The sequence below is a fragment of the Symphodus melops genome (genome assembly GCF_947650265.1).
Source record: "Symphodus melops genome assembly, chromosome: 3".
Taxonomy (NCBI): domain Eukaryota; kingdom Metazoa; phylum Chordata; class Actinopteri; order Labriformes; family Labridae; genus Symphodus; species Symphodus melops.
Window position 1 is genome coordinate 10,031,272 of NC_136693.1, and position 23,316 is coordinate 10,054,587.

Consider the following 23,316-nt stretch of genomic DNA (forward strand, 5'->3'; position numbering starts at 1 on the left):
GTCCACCAGGTCCACAGCCGTGCCTTCTTTGTTGTCGCTCTTACTAGAGGAGGGTGGGTATGTGTGTGTCTAAAGTGTTGATGTGTATGTGTGTTTGCGAGTCATTGCAGGGGCCTCTCCTGGAGATTTGCACAGAGTTTGGGCTTGGCTTTGTCGTTCAAGGCTGGACAGTTGATCCAGGGGAGGACAGGGAGAGAAGAAGAATGCGAAGAAGAAGAATGAACAACTGACAGAGAGAAAGTTGGGAGGATGCCAGATTCTATTGAAAGCCTTTGCACACTGTTTGAAGTCAGAGGATAAGGATTTAGAGGGAAGCAGGATTATTCAGAGTCAATACCCTTCAACAATCCAGCCATTTTGGCTGCTCTAAAGAAACAACGTAGTTTGACTGGCCATGGCTATTTCCCACTCGGAGTCCTTTTGCTGCTCCTGTGTCAAACATGCTGATTACCATACATTTGCCTTCACTTGTTACCATCTTGTTGTTTTTTTTAGAAAAGGTTTGACATTTTGGCTCGTGTAATTTTTATTTTATTGCGTGCAAGAAAAGAGCATCATTAACAACAGAAACAATACAAACAGTATACAAAGATTAGAAAACAACGACAGAAAGAAATGTGCAGGAGAAGCCAAAGAAACGGACTAGAGGCTTGTTGAGCTGCACTTGTCAAGATTAGAAGATTGATACCAAGGTTGTGTCTGTGAGACATTAATCCAAAGTCAGCCACAAGTTTACGTAAGAAAGACTGTAAACAGTGGGAAACAGCTCTGTTAAGGTAGAAACATCTTCCAACAAGAACCTCTTGAAGAACAAGAAGTTTTTCCTATTAAAGAGGGATTTGTAGGATGTCAACTGAATTACCGTAAAGTGTAAAGTGACCTTACTATATAGTATCATCACCAGACATGAAAGAAATGTAAAATACTGGCTTCTCTGAAAACAATGCAGCAGCCAGTATGTCCGCTGATAGCCGTTTCCACTCCGGCTAATATCTTGATAATTACGGGTGGACTGCTCTGGAGATTCCCCCCGACCTCACTGTTCACATACTATATGCACCTCACAGCTGCAGAAGTCCAATGCTCTCCACAGCTCAATGTTTGCAAGGTTTACGTATAGCTCCTTTAAGTATGAATAAAACCAACAATTTTAAAGGTTAGGTCAGCATAGCGTGAGCATCATTCACACAAATAAATCCTTTTCATTGCATGACAGAGAAGACTGGACTGTTGGTCTTTGGTGGAGGTCTGTGCTCTCTGAGTGTCCTTTTAGTTTACAAGTGGGCTGAAGTTTAAACCTCTAATTCTTCTCTTTAAGATTGTTATTTTAGTTAAGCTCCAGGCTTTTGAACCACAGAAACCAGTGGAGAGTTTTATATTGTCTTTTTCTATAAATAACTTTTTAATACCCAGCATCCTCATCTGACACTCCAAAAGAAGCCCTCCAGAGTTTTTACAATGTCTGACGAGATGCTAATTGCTGACTCTCCATCAGTTTTCAAGTGTGTGTGTGTGTGTGTATACATATGCTTATACGACTGCTCAGGAGGTTTAGTTCAGTTGACATAATATTCAAGTGCTTTACGAACGCTGTGTCACAGAGGTGGACATCCGCAGTTTCACATGTTGAGCAATGAATAAGCATACACACGCGCGAGCGCACACACACACACACACACACACACACACACACAAACAAACATGCATATTCCTCACAGACTGCACTGTAGACACTTGCTGCATAGAGAGGAGCCCTAAAAATACACACACCAGTCAGCACTTTACATTGTTGTCTCCTGTGTGCCTTTTTGAAGTGGAGATTTATGTCTGCTGGCTGTTGTCTCGGGGCCATTTTCTCGATTAGATGATACAGCAAGCTGCTTAAGAGGAATATCTCAGTGACAGATTAACCTTTTTTTTAAAGAGAGATTTACATGTTGTTGTGTGGTGACATCCAAGTGTGATGTTTGCCCAGGCGAGCTGACTGCGCAGCTAAAAAATGTACGGCTGTTAGCAGTGTACAGCAAAGAGTAAGCTGACAGTCAGCTCTCCACACAAACCGTGTTACTTTGATTTGCCGGTATGTTAAGTGAACGTCTCAGGCCATAATTGGTCTCTTATTCTGAAAGTAGACCTCGAGTTTAACCACAATTCTTTGAATAAATTAGATATCCGACTTATCGGTAAACCAGACACAAGTCAGGACTGTGCTCTACTGCATCATTCAATCATACTTTCTATAAATGGTACCAAGAGGAAACTTGCTTGGATTTCACCACAAAGTGTCACTTTCTATAAAAGCATCAGTATGAAACTGTCTCTTCTCTAAGACTGTTGAACTGCTTTCTCAGGACTGTGCCTCTCTGTTTTACTTTTGTTGTTTACAGAGGCGAAATCACTTCTTCGGTCAGTCTGAAGGAAGGAAGTATTTCCTAAGTAAGGAAGCAGTCTCCGGGGATTAGGCTGAAGTCGTCTGGGCGATGAAATCTTAAACACAGCAAAAACACCAAGCCCACTGTCTGCTCCCACTCTCTCCTCGTCTTCTCTTTCCCCCCCTCATCCTGTCCTTCTCCCCTACATGGCAGATATAATGGCATAATGTGCTGATAATCACTCGTTTCCTTGCCATGAGTGACAAATGAATGCTGTTTATACTGTGTTGCGTTCGGTGCCACCAATAAAACAGTTTGATTCAGATGTGTTCCATGGAAATATCTGTTAGTTCAAGATATGATGAATAGGAGGATTTTAGTATCATTACGGTTTCTGTCTGTCCTACTTCAGTCACATCTGTGTTTTCTCAACATGTTACGATGCCAACTACTTTTAAATGTGTAGCTCTCAGTCCCGCTTAATTCAAATCAAAACTTTGTTTAAACGTCAAGGAACTGCCGAAAAAGAGTGAATTGATTTTGAACGGTTTGATCATGCCATCAAACGACACAGGAACACATGTGACATGGAGGGACAAGACATACAGAAGTACAGATTGCAGGACCAATCCATTAGGACTTTAAAGAACAGATGAGTAATCAGTTGGTTATTAACAAACTGATTTAACTTTTATGTCTATTACCTGTTAAACGTATAATAAGTTCTCTTCTTCACACGTTTCTTTCCTGCTTTTGTTCTGATTCACATGGTTGTAAACTGGCTCTTAAGATACAACAAGGCTGATTTAGATTTTTATTGAATATGTTTTCTGTCATTTGTAGAAGAAACAATCCTTTACGTTCAATAAACCCTCACAACTGAATGTGAATTGATGACTTCACTCTACTCTCTTTCTGGGAATTTTTTTTTTTTTTGTAATCAAGAGAACGTCGATACCATCACAGCCTCCTTTTGGCTCTTTTGCAGGTGAATCATCGGAGTGAATTTCCACATCAGCTCACCACTCTCAGACCCCTGAACCTAATGTTCCATATAATCTCTTTATAAATCTTATGTAATTATCCAGTCCAATAGAGTAATCAGTGGCATGCTGTGTGCATAAGGCCGTCTTTTCAGGCTTCTGTCAGCTCCTGCTAACAGCTCCTGTGGGAAACCTTCCACGGCCTCAGACAGAGCCACCTTTGAAAGCTAATGAAAGCTTTATTATGAAGTTATTAATTTCACTCCAGCTCCTAAAAATGTTACAGCTCTCTTTCTTTCTGTTTTTTTTCTCTGCATGTTTACGAGTCTGCATGAGCTAAACCTGAACTGTGTTTCCTCACGGTGGAAAAGATATTTGACCTAAAAGTACAGGACATGCACACACGCACAACATACTCACACTTCCTTACAAGCAGTACTTGTGCCCCACTTTATTGACCCTCTCTGCTTCTTTTCCTGAACGGCATATTAAAGGCCATGTTCACAGCGGAGCTCTGTGCTCTTTGAAGTGTTCAAGAGCTGCAACAGATCCTCAAATATTGACTTTTAAGCCTTCTGCCGAAGAGAAGGAGCAGCAGAGAGAGGAAGAGACTAAAAAGAAAGAGAGAGTAGTAAAAGGGTACACACACACAGACAGACACACAGACAGAGGACAGAGGGTCTTGTTGTATTTCAGGTGGGAGTGTGCAGATTTATGAATTAGTTCAGGCTTAATATGTGTTTGTCATCCATTAATGTATGTAGGGAGGAGCGTGTTTATTGATGTGGGGGAGGAAGTACACAGAGATAAGGGCTGATGGTAAGCTGAGCCTGACTCCAGGCAAAACAGATTAATATGACGTACAGTCCCAATGTGCCTCTACTGTTCTACCCTCCTCTCCTCTCTTCTCATTTCCTTCTTTTTCTTTGTTATCCTTGCTTCTCCTTTTCTCTTAACTTTCCTTTACTCTCTCCTTTTATTCTGTTTATGCATTTCTCCTTTCCCTTCATCTCCTCTCTTATCTTCTTGCCCTCTCTACTTCTTCCTGTCGTTTCCTTTCCTTTTTTGTCAATGTTTCCTCTCGTCTCCTCTCCTCTCCTCTCCTCTCCTCTCCTCTCCTCTCCTCTCCTCTCCTCTCCTCTCCTCTACAGTTTTAATAACCCCCCTCCCTCACTCTATCTTTCCCTGAGCCAGAACACCCTCTTGTAACACCTCTGAACAGGCGACTGTTTTGGGTTTTAAAACAATGCCCTCTTTATTGAAACTGAAGTTGGAAGAAGAAAAAAAAAGAAAAGAAAACATCTCGGGGCTCTTTTCACGCTTCTCAGGAACATTTCTCTGCCATCTGCAGGTCAGCGTGGTCGGCCCGCTGCTGTTAGTGATGTTGCTGTTTCTACATAAAAAAAAAAAAAGACAGATTGACAAGAAGGTACCAGTTTCGGTAGAAACATTTTAAGATGGGACAGTTTGATATTTTCTTTTCGGCTCTTTGTGTGTTGTTGCTCCCTCTCCTCATGAAAACTTGCTCACACATGCCCTCACACACACACACACACACACACACACACACACACACACACACACACCCACACACACACGCATAAAAAGGCCCGTACTTTGTGGTTTCAGAGTCAGCAGGTACACTGAGCTTACTCACGTACACTGAATGACACTTTGTGCTCAATCTCCTGCTAAATCAGGACAGTCTGCCAGGCCATGTGTGTTTGTGTGTGTTTTTGTTACTGTGTCTATGGTGATGCTCTGTGAAAAGCCACGTCTGATTCATTTACCTTATCTTGTTTTCTTTCGCCTCTGTTTTTTTCCCCCCTCCATGTTTATTTGCATTCTGAGCTTCAGCTTGGTCGTCTTCTTCAGATGTTGTCAGGTTTGTCTGTTTGCCTTCTTAGCTCAAACCTGCTTTCTGTTTTGTGTTGCAAACTCACAAACCAACATGTTCATGTGGAAGTGTATTATGCTCAGAAAGCGAAGCTGCTTAAAACTCTTATCAAAGCCCTGACAGTCCTGCACTCAGTGGATTTTGATGAATAAGTGCTTAAATGTTGTAAATGTGTCAGCTGCCTCTTGCAGAGACTACATGGAGGCTTTTTTTTCACCTTCTATACTCAGCAGCTTGAGAGTGTGTTAGTTTGTTAGTATAACTCGGTCAGGCCAGGCTGACCTTCAGTTAACAGCTTTAGAGGAAGGCAGGAAATAGACCCAATCTATTACAAGGTAAATCGAAAGTAACTGCACATATTGTTTGGCAATGGGGATTTATATAGAGTCAACCTGAAAGTAAATTCTTTATGTTAGGACAAATAAAACAGCAGTCAAAGAGACGTACGTGTGCACATTTCCAAAGCACATTCAGTCCTTTGTATTGAAGTTCCCTGTTGTTTTATATTTAACTCTCAAATGTATATGGAATTAGGACGTTCTGCGCAGGAAAGTATATGGAGATATTGAGGGAAAAGGTATATGATGGTCTGTTCTGATCATCTTCTGGACTTGTGAATTGAACTAAAGAGTCTTAGGACAGCAGATTTGCTGCTGAAGAAAACGTGTGGACAGACAAATAGCCAAATGAAATGATATGATGCAGTTCACTTAAATAAGGAAAAAAATAGTTATAATGTTCTTTATGGTCAACACAGACTTTCTGGAAAACTTCCTACAAAAGTGGCTAAAATGTCCTCATTATACTTTGGACCCATAAAGTAAACCTTACAAAGCATGTCACTCTGTCTTGTACAATACGATTAGGGTTAAACAATCAGTTCCTTTGCCAAACATCTTTCTGCTTTATACAGTCATCAGACCGTTCCTATTTTTTTAGTCACCACAAACATTTGTGCTGTAAACACTGTTATCCAACTCCATCCTGGCACTACAAAGCATGCGCCTGTTCTTTTCATCCCCTAATATGCCACAAGAAGAGCATATTTTCCTCTTGACTGTACTGACTGTGCCACCCTGCAAGTCTTCTTCTTTCATTGTGTTTGTGTGTGTGTGTGTGTTTTTTTTTCTTCCCGGGGATGAGCTGAACCCGCAGAGCCACTGACTCATCCTCTCTCGATGCAGGATGGCCTTTTCTGCAACCTATCAGATGTCACAGAGCAGCTCTGTTGTGGTCGCAGTCATTCAGAGAGGATGAATCGCATTAATAAAAGCCATCACTGCGTTGCTCAACAGATTGGCCGAGGTCGGCTGCTGGCATTTGAGTGCTCGACAAGACCTGGAAACACAAACAGCTTCAAACAGAAGTAGCTGACAGTGATGTGATCTGCTCTCACATTACAGTGCGTATAGAGATATTTAAAGTACATTCGTATTATCAGTGCTTTTGTGTGTGTGTGTGTGTGTGTGTGTGTGTGTGTGTGTGTGTGTGTGTGTGTGTGTGTGTGTGTGTGTGTGTGTGTGTGTGTGTGTGTGTGTGTGTGTGTGTGTGTGTGTGTGTGTGTGTGTGTGTGTGTGTGTGTGTGTGTGTGTGTGTGTGTGTGTGTGTGTGTGTGTGTGTGTGTGTGTGTGTGTGTGTGTGTGTGTGTGTGTGTGTGTGTGTGTGTGTGTTAGAAAGAGGGACAGCAGGAGTGTCTGCTCTTTCTTTCTATTTTAAAGGGGCCCTCAACAAAGACTTGTCTTCTTTCTCATCCAGCTGACTGATCTCTTACCTCAATCACTTGCCTTTGAATATCAACACACACATACACACTATACACACACTATACCACCACTATACTTGTGAGGACAGTCATTTATATAAAGCTTTCCCCAGCTTCTTACCTGACCTAAACCTCATTCTAACCTGAACACAATCAAGTTTTAACCCCTTGTTAATGTACTGTTGGCTGTAAAGCTGTTAACTTATCTTTTAGTTATAATTGAACCACTTAGAGCTCAGAAGACCTTGTGATTTTTACCCCACATCTGACATTTTATGATTTGTAATGCTCCCAAGAAGTCACACAAGGCGGATCTTAAATCTATGTAACTAAACCAATGTTGACCCTGCTTTATGTGATCAAGTGTGGTTGACACCAACAACAATATGGATGACCTTACGTTACGATGGTAGACGACTGGACTCAGTTAATCAGATTAAACGATGCATTATTTTCTTTTGATTTTCCTTTACTTAGAAAGTGATGCGACTTTTTTGTGAATCTTCAACCACGGGACTATTTTAAAAATGTCATCTCATCATGTTTTTTGACACGTTGAACGTACCTTATGGGATTTAGTAAATTGAAATCTAGATATATTGTCTAGTATAGTTTTTATAAGCCTGTGGGCAGATTTTAAAGGTGGAATATGCAATACATGTTTCCCACCTATATTAAAATGAAAAATGTCTCCCTCTAGTGGTAAATAAAAACAAAGCGTTTTTACACTACATATACCCCATTATAGTTTTGTTTATGCCATTTTTGCAGTAAATATATATTTTTTTGTTGATAGCTAATCATCTTGATTCTGCATCTGACCTTTAATCTGCTTACTTCATGTAAGAACGTCACATGTCCCCTTCTGAACAAATAATATGCAGATGTGCATAGAGAAAATATGATAATGCTGTGAAATATAAGGTTTTTCCATTTTAGTGCAGACTGCAAGCTGCTTTGACTATTAGGGAAACTCATCACTTGGTTAGCTCCCGCTGTCACAGCTAACCAGATCATCTGATGTTAGAGAAAATGAGAAGAGCAGCAATTATGGGAGAAAGGAAGAAAATGGGATCAGATCTAAAAGCCTTTTAGACATGGAGAAAGGCTCAGCTGCTTGAGAATCTTACAGAAGAGGCTTTGTTATTGCTAAGTGATAGTCAATATATCTGGATGATGATGGCCTGTGATAGCAGAGCTTTCAAACATTAATTGTTGATTTATTAGAATTAGTTTCTAATGTCGACAGGCAAGAGAGAAACCCCTGCAGGTGATGTGTGGCCTGTTGCAATGGCCTCTTAATATGATGCTGAATGATGGATTCAAAGTTACACATTCTCCCCTTCTTTCTAAACATTTCCAACGTGAATGAAATGCAGTTTGTATAGCGGCACATTTAAAATGAAAAGTGCAGATGAACATGCAGAAGATTGTAACGGAAACCTTCATGTTGTAATGTTTCTGAAATTTTGTCCTTATATGCAAACCTCTGTAATATAATCCCATTTCTTTCTCGACATTCTGTACCCTTTTCCACGATTGAAACTAATATAGAGGATTTTAACCATCACATTGTAACAATAAACAGAACTTTCAAACGTCAAACATCTCAGTTAATGCCTTAAAACAGCTAAACACTTCTTTGCATCAACTAAATAAATAAATAAAAAGCTTATTTTGTCGTGCTAAGAATACATCTAACCACTTTTAAATATCGTCTTTTTGTTTTTTAAGCCACCCCTGTGAAGAATTTTTTTGTCTAACTCGTATCATTGTTCTTTGTTTGTCTTGTCTTTGCACTCCTTATCTGTCTTTGTCGTCATTGTCCGGGTCAGCTGGACACCTGCTGCTGTTCAAACTGTGTCAGACACAGCTGCTCATGTTTGGAGGTCTTTTGCTCTGCTGTTTTTCCTCTCAAACAATAAATTAATTAAAAATGAGGTGAGGCAATTAAAAACTTGTTTTAAAGTGAGCAAGTGTAATCATGGATTAACACAAACACAAAGTCCAACCCACTGACTTTTCCCCCCACTCCTTAATTCTGAAACCCTGAGTGTGTCCAGCTGCCGGTAAACTAAAGCAGAGCAGCTCCTCTGAAACAATGCGAGAAGTCACTCCTTAGTTTGAGAGTGCTCGTTATCACGCAGGCTCGGCCTCTTCTTGATGGTCCGCCTGCTGATAGAAATGTAAACATGTCTGCTCTCCTCTTATCAGCCGGGTCATTGACATTCAGAACACACACAGGCAACACATGCACACTGTGGCAGCCTCATTATGGGATGTTTTTGAACAGAACCACACCCACAGCCTCTCTCTATAGACTTCTAGGTAGGCATGAAAAACATGTAGTGTAGGAACCTGTAGTCTTAAGTTGTTTATTTATTTACTCAAAATATCTTGTGCTAACTAAGCTGAAGCATCAGCACCTTCGCTCTGCTGTGATTTATTTTCACACATATGTGTGCAATCAGATTTTTTTTGTCCACATAGTACGTCCAAATTTGAAAAGCAGAAACAAATTCACAACTTCAAAAAAAATCTTCCGGTGAACATGGCAAGTTGAGGATCTTTCTTTCTAAACCTTTCACCCAAGTTTCCTGAACGCTGTGTATAAACCTGCAGACAAACAACAGAAAACAAACAAAAGGCAAGGACAATTAAACCTCCTTGAGGGGACAAACAGGGCAGATAGGTTTATTGTTTTTCTTCTGTAGTGACTAGTTTGTCCTAGCTTAACTTTAATCTCTGCAGAGTCGGGTGATTTAATATGACAGTGTTTTTTATATAACAGTCAGTTGATCCAATGTTAACATGAACATATAGATCACTGCAGCTTTAATGAAACATATTTGACCTAATTTTAAATGTGAACAGCGTCCGATGAGGGCTTGAATCATACTTCTTCAGAACGGTAAAATATCTAGCTTCTTCTTCTCCTCCTTCGTTGGCTCCCTCTCACTCTGCTGACTCTTTCTCTTTCTCTTCTCGCCTCATGTTATTTCCGTCCTCAGGCTTACCCAGAAGCTTGGCTGCCGGTGGTGGCCTCCCAGTGAGAGACACTGCTTCACACTTTCTCTTTGATGAAAAATAATGTCATTATCGCTGCATGGACAGCTCGCAGCTTCTGTGTGGGTGTTCTTATTCTGACACAGAAGATTTGTTTAGAGAGAAAAATTACTGATCATCTTATTATCCCTGCTGTTTTTACATGTGCCTTCTTTGACAGGAAACTTTGTAAGCAAGTCGATGACAAGATTTAGGGAACATGAGCAGATTTTGGTTAGAGAGACGAAAAAAACAGACCAAATCTTTTTAGTGCACAGATATTTGTGATGTGGTTTGACAGGTGGGATTCATTAACTCCACAGTCTAATGTGGTGAACCTCTTCCTGAAGCACGCACAGTAATCCCTGTGGGACCCTTCATAAGTCTACCTACTCTTCCTCGCATACACCCGAGGGTTGTAATAATCTCTAACTGTACTCCAGCAGCACATATTTCTGTCTCTGTGTTTATCTCCCCGTCACTTGTCTGTTTCCTATACACACAGAGACACACACAGCACCCACTCTGCACCCTCGCAGCTGCCACTCTGGTCTTTGCACATCCTCGCTTTGTTTTTCATGCCGCTCTCTAACCTGAGAGCTCGCTGTGTAGGAGGTGCAGCTTTTCCTTCTTGTAAACAAACATCTCAGTCTTAGATCTGGTTAAACTCAAGAGTCTTGAGATCATCCAAGACCTGGGATCAAGATTCACATCCTGGTACCTCTGTGGTATGTCCGACCCCTCTCTGTTCCCCCTCGCCGTCACCTTCTCCAGGGGGCTTTCGGTCAATCTTTCCACGTCGCTGCGTGGTGTATAGAACTTGAATGTCTAAGCTCTTATCACGCTGGTTTACCCCCCTCTCAGACTTTCAGCCCCCCTAGGCAGCACTGGGGCTTCACCCTGACTGTTTCTTTACAACTCATGACCAGCACATGATGGGAGAAAGGCCACGGCTCAGGTATTAGCTGAGACAAAAAAATTCAATTCAATGCAAAAAACTGTATTTGTGTATTCAAAGGCACACAGAGCAGCAAATGAACGACAGTGCAGCTATGTTAAAATTAGTCAAAGAAACTAAAGTGTCAATAAAAAGTAAAGTAAATGCAATACAAAATGCAAAAATACAAAATGACAGTTAAATATGACAGGGGGGGGAGGACAAAGGCTGGGAGACAAATGGGAGACAGGGAGAACTGCGAGCTGGTATAACATTATTTTCACTGGGCTGAAGTCACTGCTTCATGTCTGGAAAAGTCTCAATGTCATATTTTCACATCATCCCTCAAGGATTTCCAACACAAATATGCAGTATATATATATACTTTACTGTACATGTTGGGGGGAAAAATAATCGTCCTGCGCTCTGTGAGAAAACTGCTTTTATCACCGTTGGATGCCATAATGCTGTATTATTCCTCAAAGAACTGCTTTTAAAAATCCCAAACACTCTCACACACGAGCAAGCAAAGTGAGATATTGCTGACAGCGCCTGGTGCACTGCTGTGGCAGACAAAAGAGCAACAGCTTGAAACACATTTTCCTCCTGAAGCAGCAGCCCAAGCTTTAGTTTGTCAGAGAGAAATATCTTCAGCAGTGCTTCTTAGAGGAGTTTGCTTGCCATTAACTTTCATTGTGATGAAAACATTCACTAGCGGGAAAATCTTCTTCTTAGGATACAGGTTTGTAGGTTGAAAGCAAGAATCAAACATGGAGTCTGTTATGTGTGCATGCTGTATAATGGCAGGCGCAATGCCTTCAACATGTGCATTGTGTGTAAATGAAAGACATTATAATAAGGCCTGCTCTCTGAGGAAGTAATCTTGACTGTTTCCTTTCTCCCTTCCGCCTGCTCTTTGAATTTCTTCTCCCTTGTTTCAGTCTCTTAACCTCTGCCATCTTCTGTTACAGTTCTCAACTGTTCTCTCGTCTCCTTTCTTCCCTTGTTCTTTCTGCAATAACTCCCAGGACACAGAGTGTTTCTCTCCTCTCGTCATTAAAGCCACTCACGCTGGTGTGGAAAAAGGGCTTGTTTTATTAACAATGTACAGTATATGATTTGTATTTATACTATATATATATATATATATATATATACACACATCATACAAACATACATACAGACATATATATATATATATATATATATATATATATTTATATATACACATTGTATGTCTGTTCATGTTAAAGCAACCACTCTCTTTGTTCATTTCCCCCTTTTTGTTCTTTCAGTTTAGCTTTTGATTAGAGAACAAATTAGTTCGCCGCACGTTCTCTGCTCCCTATTCTGAGAAGACGCAGGAGGCTGCAACTCCTGCTGGGACCCCTGAAGACACTCTCTCTCTCTCTCTCTCTCTCTCTCTCTCTCTCTCTCTCTCTCTCTCTCTCTCTGAAGATCTGTCTCTTCTCTTCTCTTCTCTTCTCTTCTCTTCTCTTCTCTTCTCTTCTCTTCTCTTCTCTTCTCCTCTCTGGAAGTACAAACTGCATATTGAATACCCCTGTTCATATCACTACAGTAGTCTTGGTTTCTGGTGTTGCCAGAAAGAGAATATTTAGGCGATTGCCTCTGGATTTCTTTCTCTCAACACACAGCAAGGACAATGTAAAGGTTAAAACAGTTTTTCAAAACCAGAGCCCTACTTCCTGGACGTTCCTTGCATCCAAAATGTATAACAAGTGGAAAATGTTTTGTATTTGCTCTGACAGATTCATGCAGCAGCTAGAAATCAGCTAATTCTCCATTTGTCTCCCTCTTCTTCTGCTGTTCATTCTGCAGAGACCTTCGAGGTCCTGATGAGACAGGCAGAGAATTACACTAACACCATCCTCCACGAGTCGTACCGCACCATGGCTGATCAGGCTGTGGGCCCCGTGCAAGAACTCTTCACCGACATCGGTCTCTTCCTGCTGGGCTCTGAACTCAACGTTGATGACTTGGTGCAGAGATTCTTCGATTCTCTCTTCCCGCTGGTCTACAATCACCTCATCAACCCCGGCCTCAGTGACATCTCATCGGGCTACGCTGAGTGTGTCAGGTTATCGAGGCGGGATGTGCGACCCTTCGGTGCAGCGCCAGGACTCCTGGCAGATCAGATCGCTCGCTCCGGGGTCTCTGGGAAGCTTCTTCTTCAAGCGCTGCACCTTGGCATCGAGGTCATCAACACCACCGACCACCTGCAGCTGAGCCGAGAATGCAGACGGGCCCTGCTCAAGATGCACTACTGTCCTCACTGCCAGGTACAGACGCATGTCTCTGAAGTTTATCCATCAGACTTAATGACAGTCTTTACCGGAACCACTGATCTCAGAGTCATTTTCTCTACAGGGATTAACCCAGGCCAAGCCCTGCATGGGGTACTGCCTGAACGTGATGCGCGGCTGTCTGGCCAGCATGGCGGAGATTGATGCTCACTGGAGGGAGTTTGTTCGCTCACTTGAGGGCCTGTCAGTGCGGATGCAGGGACCCCAGGATTTAGAACAAGTGCTGCTGGGAGTTCACACGCTGCTTCATGATGCAGTCGGACACGCTCAGAAAAATGGACCTCGTCTCTCAGCACAGGTCAGTTGGACTTTATAGATAGATTGAGTTAAGCGGAGATATTACAGCAATATGCCAAAAGACAGATGACAGTGTAACATCCTGAATCCTTCTACATAATCCACCCCCGATCGGAACCAAAAATATTATTATAATATCATTCAATAATAATGCTTTCAAACTGTTGGTTGAAAGCAGTATACGGGTGATAAACATTATCTTATGAGCATGTTGTATAAATACAGGCTGTGTAACAGATTTTGATCATTCACAGTGCTCTTCAAAAATCCACCAGAGGTGAAATATTCTCCCTCTATGAAACAAATTCAAGACCCTTCTAAAAGTCATTAATATTCCTGGAAGTTTCTATAGTTGTTAGTGTTACTCACAAAACTGAGTGCCTACCTAAAATGAAAAGCTTGATAATGTGTCCTGTCCTTGATATGCTCTCTTGCTACCTCCAAAAACCCTTTCCTGAATGAAAGATTTGAGGCAGTGAAAACCACCTATGAATCTGACAGATAAAAAAAAGAGGTAGATACTAAATCATTTTATTCAACATAGAAAGATTTTAAGTCTTATTTCTGTTCCAGCTTCAAGCTACTTCTCAGATAAATACATGTTGTGAAGACCAGCGATTGACAGCTTTACAGACACGTTAGTCGGGTTAGATCAATCCCCTTTAGAAATTACATCAATGGGGCAGACCCAGGTGGACCAGAAACTCCATAGATTATCTAACCGTAAAGTAATAGCATCACTTTCTGTCAGCATAACATTCACTTGTTATGAAACCTCTCACCGGATTCTTTTCCTGAAGAAAACAAGATCTCAATTCTTCACAAAGACCCAACAGCTCCATCTTGTGGTTGTCTAGTGTCACTGCAGCCTAACACACCGCACATGCTTTACATTACGAATAGGAGATGATAGGCTGGGCTGGGCTGCACTAATAGCCTTAGAGTAAACAGCTGTCACTCAAACGTCTAAATGAGGGACTATTTGTCAGACACAACTAACAGATTACAGATTAGCCTTTAATAATGCATGTTTTTTTCCCTCAGTGTTTAGACTTAAAACTGTGTGGGTCTCTTTGGGTAATAGGTGCACAGACTGTGTGGCCAAGCGAGCAGGAAGCCTGTGCAGTCAGTCAGCATCCAGCACAGCAGCAGTAGAGAATCCCTCCCTCTAAAAGGCCATGTTAGAGTGTCAGGGGACTCGCTCGCTGTCAAAAGAAGGTGAGTGAGCGAACGTTAACAGATGTGCGCCTAGAAAGCTGTGTCGTTTAAGGAGTTTGATTCATTGAAGCCATAATTTCACTCCATTTTCAGGGACTTCCTGAACAGTTTACGTCTCTACCGAACGTACTACGGTGGCCTGGCAGATCAGCTGTGTGTGAGCGAGCTGGCTTCTGGTGATGGGCTCTCCTGCTGGAATGGGACGGACATTGTAAAAAGGTTTGTGTTATACAGATCAACAACACAAATGATGAATTAAATAAGAGCAGCAAAGGGTTGTAGATTATCTATCTATCTATCCATCTATCCATCCATCCATCCATCTATCAAGATTTTTGTGCCTCAAACAATGTTTCCTGTTTTACTTCTGGACTTAAACTGGATCATGTTGTTAAAGACCCTACCTTACCCTATGATTATTTGCCCACCAGCAGAAAAGCCAGCAGTTGTGAAAAATAACCTCAGCATAGAACCCAGCAGCCTCACAGAAACACTTTAACACTAAAACAAATCTGAACATGAAACCTGAAAGACAGGGAGAGAGAATTGTACTTGTTTTGTCGCTCCGACACCAGCACAATAGATTTATCATGTCACAAAATCAGTTAAACAAACCTGCACAGTGAAGGACTTCTTTTCAGATCAGATGATTCCATCAGCTCTTTCCCCCCTTTAGGAATACTCTTTTTGTACGCATAAATCCAATCTTCATTGATATCAGATACCTGGATGAATAAATGAATATGCAGAACATTACTAGCTCTCGAGTTGCTCGAGTTGCTCTCGAGTTATTGATAAAATCGATGTAAATTGTATCAGTGCTTTTTTCTGAAAAGGATTCAAGAGAAACAGAAACTTAAAAAGACAAAGACTGCATGGACGTAGGTTCAGTGTTGTCACTAATTGCTTTTTTAAATAAGTTTTATGAAGCCCATTGGTGATAGTTGCAATATAGAAAATGCAGACTCCACCTAACTTCTGCTAAACAAACGAGCAGCAAACAAAGAGGTGCTCTAATGGTATTCTTAGTTGTTGAAACATGTCCAGCTTTTGAACATATTCCAAACGACATAACATAATGAACAAAACAACAGTTTAATGTATGATATGCGACCTTCAGAGTTAATGTTACTTTACAGGTGACAAAGAACGACTTTACTTTAGCAACGGTCTCTCAGAGACGAAAAGTCTTGTGTCTCTACTTCAGTAAGCAGGGCTGTCTATTTCCCCCATGTGGTGGCAGAGCTAACTGTTCAACAGAAAGGGTTTAACATGAGGAACTTCATGTGTCAGAAAAATGTTTGTACATTTTACTGACATAAACATACTGAAGGAAGTTTTGCCCCTTCAGTGTGAACACAGGGCAGAGAACCAAAAAGATAACATGGTGATAGATGTTTTGATGAGAAGAGTCATTATTTATCCATTATTTTGTAAAATCTATTTATTAATGTTTAAAATGTCCCATATCATACCTTAAAGGTTTGAAGCCTAGCTTCCTCGCAAACAGCTACAGTTCAAGTAAAATCTGCCATACTAATTCTAATGTCTAATTGAAATCAAAATGGGTGATTAAAACACATGTATCCCCCCAGTGTTTTTTTCAAAGGAATTCATAATTGAGACCAAAACTGAGTTTTAAATAAGACTGTGTAAATTGTTTATTTGTCCTATGTGGGTCCTAATGGGGAAGGACCCAATAAGAAGAACAGTGGTTTCTGCTCGATGAAAAAAAAACCCAACAACGCTGAGACGGAATCGTAAATGGTTTTATTTCCTCATATAACAACGTTTAAGACTTATTGTTGTTTTTCTTTCAAAATAATATACAAGTCAGGATGCTCAAATGATAAAAAAAAGCCACAAGTTTAACAGAAATAAGATAACATGCCAGGAAATGGATTTAGTATGATCAAGTTATTTTTCAGCCGCAGACATGAGCCGACCATTTGTACACTATTTGACCCTTCTCTAAAACAACACAACACACACACACACACACACACACACACACACACACACACACACACACACACACACACACACACAAAAAGCTGACACAGGTGTAGAATTATTCTATTAAGTGTTGGTGCTTGTACACATAGATCTTGGATATGAATGGTTTTGAACCGCCGCAGACAAACTGGCCTCTCTCGTAGTATCCGTCAGCAGCCCTGTCTCCATTACATCACCACTCTCCATCTTAGCTGTGCTGTCATCACTCAAGGACCCCTTCATATATCCTCAGTCTGTGGTTGTTCCTCTTAACTGTCAGCTGCTGTCAGCACTGCAGAAATGGCAAGTAGGCCAGTATTTCAAACCAGGCTCAGGCTTGTGTTGCCAGTTTGGGTTAGACGCTGCATTGTGAAGGATGACAGCCTTGTTCAGTTTGTTTCACAGCTACTGTGTGAAGGTAAGAAAGAAAGTGAGAGAGAGCCCTGGGGTCGTACTAGATAGGGATGCATAGATCAGACCTTTTTGTTCCAGATAATGATTCCTGGGCTTTTTTATGGGCTAATCAAGAGAATCAAGAGGACCAATCAGATAGCTGTGTTTATTTTATAAACTGGATGCCCTTTTTGTATGGAGGAGACTAGGATCCTTATTTTATGTGAAATTAAGACAAATATGAGCTATACAGGATTATTAAAATAATGGATTTTTGTGCAGTTTGCAGCATTTTGTTTAATAATCCTTTAAATTCACCAGTATTATGATGAACGAATTGACCTTTTAGATGCAGCAACAAATTGGTCCGAAAAATTCACTTCCAGTATAAAACAAGAACAAATGAACACCATGAAGTCACAGCTAATGCAAGCAAACATGATTAGTTATTATTTTGACATCATACCGTCACTCGTTTCAACTTCGGCCTCTACATATTGTAGGTAGCTGTAGAATACAACGAGCACAAAATACCTCAAGATAAGCTGAAACTTAGGTCTGGCGCGTGTCAAGTCAAATAGAATTGGATTGAAAAGATCAGCACCAGATCAGACCTTCTGTCATGATACCCAATCCAGTTAGTCTCGTAATTACGTCATATACATAGATTTTATAATAATGTTTGATTTTAAAATAATGTCTGTCCTTCACTGAAAATAGAGAATCTGTTGGCTCGGGACAAGATTTTTGGTATTTAAAGTGTTCTGTTTCGTCATTTATTATTACTGCTAGTAAGGTAATAGTTGAATAATATTTTTCTGAAGTGATCAAAGCTAAGGCTAAACGGGTTATCCTACACTTTAGAAAACAAGGAAAGCAGAGGTTTTGGTTTGTAGTTTAAAATAGATGTCTCTCTCTACTTTTCTTGATCCTATTAACATTTGCTGTCTTCACTTTAGAGAGAAATTAACTATTTTAAAAGGATTTGTTGCATTTCTATTTTAAGGCTTCATAAAGCTTCTGTCATACAAACCATCCCCCCTCTGAGTTTATCAGATGACGCTTTAATTAATGACTCTAGACAGATATCTTCATGACGTGCAGATAACCATCCCCTCATAGACGTAATCTCTAAACACCAACTCCACTCGAACAACTCAAGTAGTTGAGAAGTGGCACTGTAAACAAAAGCAATGCACATAAGAGGAAGTCTTGGCCAGAACTCCTTTACTGCTAACTGTCAGCAACGCCAAACGTCCTGGAAAGTTCTCCACCACTCCCAGAGTTTATATCCTCATCAGCTCTTCAGATAGCTGATGGGCTCCAAGGCAGCTCCAGACCAACTTCTGGTTTAAGTATCACTCCATCCAGTTGACTACTTGCTTGTTCCATTTTTCCTTCTTTTCCTACGTATCATCCCAAGTTTCTATTACAAGGGGGAGGCAGCTGTCTCAGAGAATAGAGATGTTTTGTGTTGTGCTCGAGAAAGAGGCAGAGCAGCAGGCTGCAGGCTGTCTGGCATCTCTGCCAGCAGGCTCGGGGAAATGTTTCTGGTCTGCAGGCTTCCTCCTCTTCGCTCTCTTCACCCTCCTTTCTCTGCTCCTCATTCAACACTTATTGATAAGGACTCATTCACCTCAGGTTCACTCGCAGGTTTCCATTTTGATTTGATCATTACAGAAAAAGAAAGTAGAGGCAGAAAGCTGAGGAATAGAGAGACATTAAGAATCTGGGGAATATGAGGCTGGGAGGAGACTATCGAGCTGAGTCCCTGCAGCTGAGCGGGCTTCCTGCAGATCTACAACCCTATGCTGCTCTCTATTAGCCTCCAACCATAGATGAGTGGCTGGGAGTCAACACAAGCTGAGACTAAAGCAATAAATAACCTCCTGCCTACGGGTCATAACCCAACATCCACTGAGAGAGAGGGGGAATAAAACTCACTACCGGATGGTGGCTGATTTACAGAGGCTTATCGAGGCCTCAGAGGCCTTAAACGATTGGTGCAGTTGTGTGTGTTTGTGTGTGTGTGTGTGTGTGTGTGAAACTGTACATTTCAATGTGCTCAGATGCCTTTTATAACAGCGGCTTGTGCCTGCTGGTGCAGATTGTTTTTTGGTCTTTAAAAGTAGTGAGCTGCATCAGAGCTTTGACTTATTTAATAAAGTGGGCTGAATACAAAAAAACATGACTCAGGAGATGGAGACTTAAGAGAGATTTAATGCATGTCCTCATCTGTGTCCACGGTAAACAAAAAGATAAAGAACAATCATCATAGAGGGGTAACACGCAGCTTTCATCTCGGCCTCTCCGTGAATGCAGATGATGGGAGCCTGACTTTAGGGGAGACCTGGTAAACACATTTGTTGTCTTTGTTTGTTTTTCTATCTTACACACTCATACCGGGAGGAAAAAAGGAAAACAGATTGGACAAGAATTTTCTGATTAGTTTTTTTTTACCTATTATAACAGTTCTGTCATTTTTGTGACAGCTAATTTCTCCGTAAATAATCCAACTTTGAGTCATTGAACTAAAGTAATGTGCAGGCTGCTTGTTGTGCTCACAGCAAGAATGAGAAATAACAGAGAAATGAGACTCAATCTAAAATACCTGCGGAACAAACAATATCCGATATTTTGTCTGTTTTGCTCCAGGATATCATTACAGGTTCCAGAGATTTGTGTGCTGGAGCTGAATATCTCAGCCGAACACTGTTTTGGTAGCAATTGAAATATATGTGTGTGATGTACCGAGACCTGATGAGTTATTCACACATTTCAAGCAAAGTTTAGACATTATTTTTGCACAAGTCGTTCTTTGTCACCTGCATTTAAACTACATTGGAGCTTTTGAGAACTTCTTTTTAAAACCTGAACTACATCACCTGCTTTGTCCTTCTGGAACCAGCCCTTACTTAACACATTCATGATGGTTATCGAAACTTTTTAATGAAATTTTAGCTGATTATGAATGGAGACAGAACAAAGAAGACTGAACGAAGATTGAAAGGATTGCAATGAAGCTAAAACGTTCAGTTGAACTGACTGGCGATGTCGAGGTGCTTTGACGTTTCTCCCCGGGCACATCAAAAAAAGCAACATCTGCCACGTCTAGTTTCAATACAATTAGTTAATTGAGATGAGAATAGAACAGAAAGTTTATTTATAAATGACAGGTCATTACAGGTTAGGTCAATGTGCTTTACAGTGACAGTAAAAACAGAGTTGTCTCGACAATCACAAATATTAGGATCAAATTCTAATCAAAATAGGAACAAAACAAGGATAAAAAAGAGTAACTATTCATATGCTTGAAAGAAGGGGTAAGTTTTGAGTTTAGTAGTGACAGTTTGATGGCCCTCAGGTCAGCAAGTAGTTTCTTTCAGATCAGGGTCGCTTATAGTTTGTAAAAAAAAAAAAAAAAAATAAAAAAATAATAATAATAATAAATCCGATGACAAGAAATGCAACTCTTCCTACTAATATTTGGCTCATTAAAACAAGTGTAAAGCAGTAAGGTTTTCTGGGACATTGATGTGAATTTTCAGTAGCATAGCTCACTATGTGGCACAATAAGAAGTGTAAAAATATTTGTGTTTTTTTCTTTAACCTTGATGTGAACTTAAGATTATTGATAAGCATTGGCTTATTGCAATTTGTACAAACAATATTTTAATTCAGCTGATGTGTACTGTGTAAAAAAAAAATGCAAGCAATGTGATGCAATTAGCTCTTGGCCACTTTCATTTTTTCAAAGAAGCTCTCAGATGAAGAGAGGTTGGAGACCCCTGTTCCAGAGAGAGGGACCACAGTAACTTAAGGCCCCCACTCTGGATCTTTGATCAGATTTTGGGCAAGACTAACAGATCTTCCCTTTATGACCTGAGGATTGTAGACTGTGAGCAGGCCGGAAATATACACAGGAGCAGAACCAATAAATGTTTTATAGACTATTAAGAGGATTTCGAAGAGATTAGAAAACAATTTTTAAAAAACAGGTTCACGTTTTTAAAAGTAAATTCTGGGAGAAGTCAGATATCGTGTTAAGTATCGGAGGATTGTAATTCAGCTCGGTTTACTGCGGTAAAGGTTTTTGGGGGGTTTGTTAGATACAAACATTCGTCTTGCAGGAAGACTGATTAAAACATTTGTGTGATTGATGTTTCTGGACAGCCAGAGGTGAAGAATAAAACAGGGGATCATCCGTCAAAGTGTTTCAGTGATGGTGATCTTCTTTGGCTGGAGACACTGTCCCTGTCAGGGCAAAAAGGTTAGCACGTTCCCACATGCCTCCTCCATCCGTCATGGATACACACACTGGAGTAATGGCAGGTTGCCATGAGCCATGAGCTGCATTCATTGTATCAACACACACATACACACACATTTTACACACACTCACCAGTTTGTTCTTTGTTTCTCTGTTGCAGTTACTGAGAAAGGCAAAAAATAAAAATAAAAATGCATTTGTCATGGGATTACAGAGAGCCTTGTTTCTTTTTCGCTTGCCACACATTTGATTCCTAATGCAGTTTGACGTCTAATCATAAGAAAATCTATTTAGAAATATGTTTTTTTCCCCCCACACTTCCTGCCAATAGGGGACAACAAGCAGGAGTTATAGCAGTGCTAAAAAGCTACAGCCTGAACAAGTAAAAAAGAGTGATGTTTTATTCATGAAAACCTCCTCCGGTGTAGACTCGCTTTAATTCATCCCCACCTGCAGTCTGTCTCACGGCTGCCAACACACACCAGGTGTTTGGCTCTGTGTTTATTCTTTCAAAGAGCATTTTCTAATTGAGTACAACAGTTTTTTTATTTCTACGATAATCAGGCAACTGACCTTGCCTGCTTCTGGAGTTTAACATGGAGGGATCACTGCTGTGGTGGGATTTTTTTTTTTTTTTACATGATTTGAAAAAGATGCTTGAAGACAGGCGGGCAGATAAGAGTGTGGCCTTTCTTGTTACAGGCCACCCTTCATGCTGGAGTGGGTGTCTGAGCACTGAACTATGACCCCTCCCTGCCCGGTTAATCCTGAAGAGGTTAATGACATGGTAATAAGAGCTCTGCAGGCCTCTTCTCTGTGTGAGCAGTGAGCAGAGAAACTGATCCAAAGAAAATGATTCTATAAATGGAGGAATACATTTTTTATTTTGATCTATTTTTTACCTTCTCCTATGTTTATTTCATATTCCTCACTCGATTCTTTAGTTATTTACATATCTGTCTCATTGGTCCTCATTTGTCTCCTTTGTTTTCCATCCACACGCTAGATGTGACACTCAGGTGATTTCGCCGGGCTTAACAGAAATGACAGCTTTTAAGCTCTTCTAATAGGAATCCAGTGAAGAAGCATCAAGAGATTAGGTTATTCCAGCCTGCTCAGGAAACACACTTCTTCATTTGAGGGATGTCAGAGGGAGCCTTGCTGCAAAATCCACAACGTGTTCCAATCAGGGGGCCGCTTGTGTCGAATAATAAAGACTCTCCACTTTTTTCCGCTTGTCGTGACCTCTTCAAAGTTTGACATCAATGTTTTACATCTTCATTGTCTTACTAACTTGAGACTTATCCTTATTTTACACATTTTATGATGCAGCGTTTTGAACTGATAACATGTTACCATAGAAAGGTGCAGTATGATTTACATGTGCTTCAATAGACAATACTTTCTTCACAGCACGGCCCAGCACGGCCCGCTGAGACCTGAATAACTTTCTTTTCAACTATTTTTTTATATAATGAAACTATAAACCATAAGGTGAAACCCTTTTGGTAACTAACCCTATAATTCTAGCTCATAAAACATGTCAAATATGAACCACAAATCACGGTTATTTCATCATTTTTATTGAGTATCCAAGCCCTGTTTATTGCAAGTGAAAGAGTTACCACTTTCAATTTTTATTTTTGACTTATTGATTTAAACTCAGAATATGAGAAAAGCAGTATTTTAAAAGAAATTGGTTATATTGTAGAGCAGAGATCTGTTCGACCCAAAAATCGACTGAATGAAGACAAGGGTTAAGAATAAATAACGCCAAACTCACACAACATGTGCTTATAGTAAAAAAGTCCTTGTAATACTGC

General features: G+C 40.5%; 1 protein-coding gene across 1 annotated transcript in view; it reads left to right on the forward strand.

Annotated features, from left to right (window-relative positions):
* The window catches only part of gpc5a (glypican 5a), a 108,404-nt gene that overhangs the window by 12,993 nt on the left and 72,095 nt on the right, over window positions 1-23,316 (forward strand). Inside the window, exons 3-6 of the mRNA XM_079339816.1 lie at window positions 12,836-13,296; window positions 13,385-13,618; window positions 14,702-14,835; window positions 14,929-15,054. Coding sequence (XP_079195942.1) covers window positions 12,836-13,296; window positions 13,385-13,618; window positions 14,702-14,835; window positions 14,929-15,054 — 955 coding nt within the window. The remainder of the gene's footprint in view (window positions 1-12,835; window positions 13,297-13,384; window positions 13,619-14,701; window positions 14,836-14,928; window positions 15,055-23,316) is intronic.